At 31.3% G+C, this 3,575-nt stretch overlaps 2 protein-coding genes across 2 annotated transcripts; both read right to left on the minus strand.

Moving 5' to 3' along the window:
- Positions 1-403: 403 nt before the first annotated feature.
- LOC119687056 (putative odorant receptor 92a) lies at positions 404-1,493 on the minus strand. The gene is made up of 4 exons (XM_038101219.1): positions 1,012-1,493; positions 745-946; positions 531-686; positions 404-466 (listed from the first exon to the last, which is right to left on the minus strand). Exons 1-4 carry the CDS (start codon positions 1,491-1,493, stop codon positions 404-406), a joined length of 903 nt encoding a protein of 300 aa, XP_037957147.1.
- A 586-nt stretch (positions 1,494-2,079) lies between these two features.
- LOC119670450 lies at positions 2,080-3,325 on the minus strand. The gene is made up of 4 exons (XM_038080711.1): positions 3,161-3,325; positions 2,514-3,095; positions 2,337-2,447; positions 2,080-2,269 (listed from the first exon to the last, which is right to left on the minus strand). The coding sequence occupies exons 1-4, from the start codon at positions 3,250-3,252 to the stop codon at positions 2,212-2,214; spliced, it is 843 nt and encodes a 280-aa protein (XP_037936639.1). The 5' UTR covers positions 3,253-3,325; the 3' UTR covers positions 2,080-2,211.
- Positions 3,326-3,575: the final 250 nt, after the last annotated feature.

Here is a 3,575-nt window from a genome sequence, read left to right on the forward strand (position 1 = left end):
TGTTAAGGATGTTCTGTGAATTTTAAAATCTTTGATAGTCAGTTTCTCTTAAATGATTGACCAAAATAAACCAAATTGATATTTTTAACATTTTTAATTTCAACTTCTTGAATCTTTGGTGAGATATGGCAACTCTTTGATTAATTCAGACGCTGTTTTGATGGAACCTGTAATGATGAAGAATTTAAAGTTCTTAACTTTTAGCATTTTTCAACTATCCTTCACTCTCGAAAGTAATTGTGAAAATGTGATTAAGTGTATTACGTTTAAATTGTTTGCTAATTGTGTGATTTTCTTCGTTGAAGAAATTTTCACTTATGGTGTTTTCATATATCTTAGTGCTACTAGGAAATTACTTTTTGGGACTTAATTAAAAGTATTTGAAGCATATTTAATCTTTATTTTAGGTACTGGTTTCCAAACTCGTCCTCAGTAATGTAAAAACTTGATAAGTAGTTGACAGCAACTAAAATTTCAGTAAAAAAGAGTATCAAATCACTTAGGACATAAGTGCTTAGCATGAAACTCACATTTGTAAAAGATTGCATGGATATGTCGAAAAATTTGAACGCTGTTATGTGTGCTGGACGTTGTGCGCGGGCAATGGGCAGAAGCAACATTCGCTTGTATTTGTTGCTGGCGTCATACCACTCTTGGTGATAAAATGCATCGCCGATTCCAGAACTCTAAGGAGTGGTAATTATTCATTTTGCTGCGAGCAGAGCTTATTACACTAAAACCCACCTGAGTTATCAATTCAGTGCTAACCACCGAAATAATATAAACATGCCACAACATCGAGACCAGAAATCCAAAAAATTTTAACAAATGTAAATAATCAGTACCAGCTGCTACTTGGTATCCGACTAGACACAGGGTTAAGCATGCTGCAAAATAGTTCCATAACATTGCTATGCTGAAAATTTCGTCAATTTGCTTAACGTATCTGTTGAAAGAGAAGTAGTTAAGAACATAAATATATAACTTTTATAACTTATTAGAACTCTGTACCCGTAAATGTCGCTGTGAAAGGCTAACAGTTGACTTAAGTAGTGGTTATCTTCATCGGTGTTAGTTGGCTTGAATTCGTGTATTTTGAATTCAATGTAACTCAAATACATATTTACTATATACACAAATGTTGTGAGAAACATATCGTGTCCTAGATAAAAACTCGTTATCATATATGTAACTAGACACTGTGAACTAAATGCCACAATGTAGTTAAGTAGTCGTTGTGTGTTGAACGGATACCACATCATATATGGCAACAAATAAACAAATTTCCGATCCTCAGTACTTGAACTTAAATACTCCAAAAATGATTGAATTATGGGAAATATACAAAACATGAGACAAACCAGTGAATCACATACTACTATGGACTTGTTGAATCGTTCATTTCTTTTTAAATGATTGTTTATATCAAAAGCAGAATTATCCTCTGAAGTTTTTGAAAATCTTTCTTCCATTTTTTTACATAAACGCTCCATTTTTCTTCGGTTGAACCAGGTCGCAAATAACCTTACAAAACAACTAATTGCATACAGAACATACACCATATACGTAGTTGCGTCTAAAGATGTTTCAAACTCATGCAACCATAAGTAGTTTAGCAAAAGAATAAAATTTACTGAAATAAATGGAACCGTAAAAAACAATCTTCCAGATTCCCATTTGTTTGGTGGTTTCTCATATAATCTTGTAAAAAAGCGTACACCAGTAAAAGCAAACAGACCAACAGGAACTTCAAAGAAATCAATCAATTTAATAGCAGTTCCGCACATTTTCTTTCAAGCAGACCAAAGTTATTCTCCCGGATTAGAATTTGAATGACAGCTTAAACAGCGGATACCCGACTTTATAAGTTACATGAGATTCATTAACTCTTTAAATTATATATAATTTGAGGAATATTTTTTTAAATGCAATCAACAATTGTGGTTTTGTTCAAACCACAATTAATTCTTTATAATAATAATGCAATTACACTTTTGTCATCAACAGAAAATAATCATATCGGATACTTTGGTGAGACCTCAAGCCGTCAATCGATAATTGTCAACAGAAACAGAATAATTTATTAAATTGTTATTTATTGTCATTTCATTCTAAAATTTTCGAGGACTATAATTTTAATTTCAATGGGCTATTAAGAAAAAATAGTTTTTAATATTAAAAGCTTCTCACGGGTATTTATTTCGATGGCAGTCAACGGTATAGATTCTTGCTTGTGTTTAGTTTAAACATCGTTTGGGAAATTTTTTTACTAAAACGATATAAAAAATCGTTAATTTTATTTTGAAAAGGATCGACAGTACTTCTAAAATAACTACCTCTGAACAGTGTTTCTGGTGAGACTTTTATGCATCCTGGTTTTACTTTTTCTACAAACACTTTCGAGCAGAAGCTGTGAAATTGTTTCATGTTCCTTAGGGGCTTTCTCACTGAGGGTATCAATAAAAACATTAATGTTTAAAAAAAGATTAAATTTTGTTATCATAAATACATACGTTTGGTTTGTAATGCACAGCTGAGCGAGTTCTGACATTTTTGATAACATTGTGGAACTGTTATGGATCAACTGATTTTGATTGAAGATTAAGTCTTTCATCGAACCCAAGTAACACTTCAACTGATTTTTTTCAACTAATAAATGATTCTCGTAATCTTGGTCATCCGTTTGCGTTTCAATAGTTTTCAGTTCCACTGTTTTGTCAGCACTCCTGAAAATGCAATCCAACGTTTTGGAACTCTTTTTTTTTGAACCAAATTTACTTTTCATGTCACTTTTAGGAGGCTTTGCTTTCCAACACTTTTCTAAGAGACCCATACGATATGGCTTGTTGACAGTGGAGCTTGACGGTGTTTGTGTGATTTTATCCTTATACTTGTACAAACTCAAATCTATCTCAGAATTCATATTCTTACCTGTAATTGGTGTTTGAGTTTCCTTTTCTTTCATTAGTTTAGGCAGTTGATGTTTCGCAACTACCAGATTTTTAATAAGATATTTGTACTTTGACTTTTTTGGCACAGCTTGAATATTTTTGAGAACAAGACATTTTCCTTTTAACTCATATTCGATGATGAAACTAATTTAAGAAATTGTCTATTAATTAAATAAGGTAAGGTGCAATAATTACAACTTGAAGCAAACCTTTTCTTGGCCACACTTATACGCTTACGAAAATGTTTCTTTTGATTATTTTGACTCGAAAGTAACAAAAGATACTTCAAATCTAAAATCATCCTGGAAATGTAGTAGCGTCCAAATAACAATAAAAAAATTTGTTTTTTTTTTTTTAAATATGAAAATTTTGTGATGAAAATATTTGGAAATAAAAATTAATTTTATTTCTATTATTAGTTTCAATTTCTTTCTCAGTCAAAATTTCTTTTTTTCAAAGCTTAATTGGTTTTACTAATTGTTAGAAAATTATGAGAAAAAACTACACATGCATAGAGATCTAAAAATCGACTCAATGAAAAAATATATCATGGACAGAGCCCTAAAATTACCGAAAATTATTCACAAAAGTTGATACGTTGCCCAACCCCGCCCTAACAAACCT

Source organism: Teleopsis dalmanni, chromosome 1 (assembly GCF_002237135.1).
Source record: "Teleopsis dalmanni isolate 2A chromosome 1, ASM223713v2, whole genome shotgun sequence".
Lineage (NCBI taxonomy): Eukaryota > Metazoa > Arthropoda > Insecta > Diptera > Diopsidae > Teleopsis > Teleopsis dalmanni.

Coding starts and splice junctions, on each gene's coding strand:
- LOC119687056 (XM_038101219.1), bottom strand. CDS start 1,493: ATGGAGCGTTTATGTAAAAAAATGGAAGAAAGATTTTCAAAAACTTCA. Junction 947..1,011: donor TTTCACAGCGACATTTACGG/GTACAGAGTTCT, acceptor CTCTTTCAACAG/ATACGTTAAGCAAATTGACG. Junction 467..530: donor CCATGCAATCTTTTACAAAT/GTGAGTTTCATG, acceptor CTGAAATTTTAG/TTGCTGTCAACTACTTATCA.
- LOC119670450 (XM_038080711.1), bottom strand. CDS start 3,252: ATGATTTTAGATTTGAAGTATCTTTTGTTACTTTCGAGTCAAAATAAT. Junction 2,448..2,513: donor CTGTGCATTACAAACCAAAC/GTATGTATTTAT, acceptor TGATACCCTCAG/TGAGAAAGCCCCTAAGGAAC. Junction 2,270..2,336: donor ACCAGAAACACTGTTCAGAG/GTAGTTATTTTA, acceptor ATATCGTTTTAG/TAAAAAAATTTCCCAAACGA.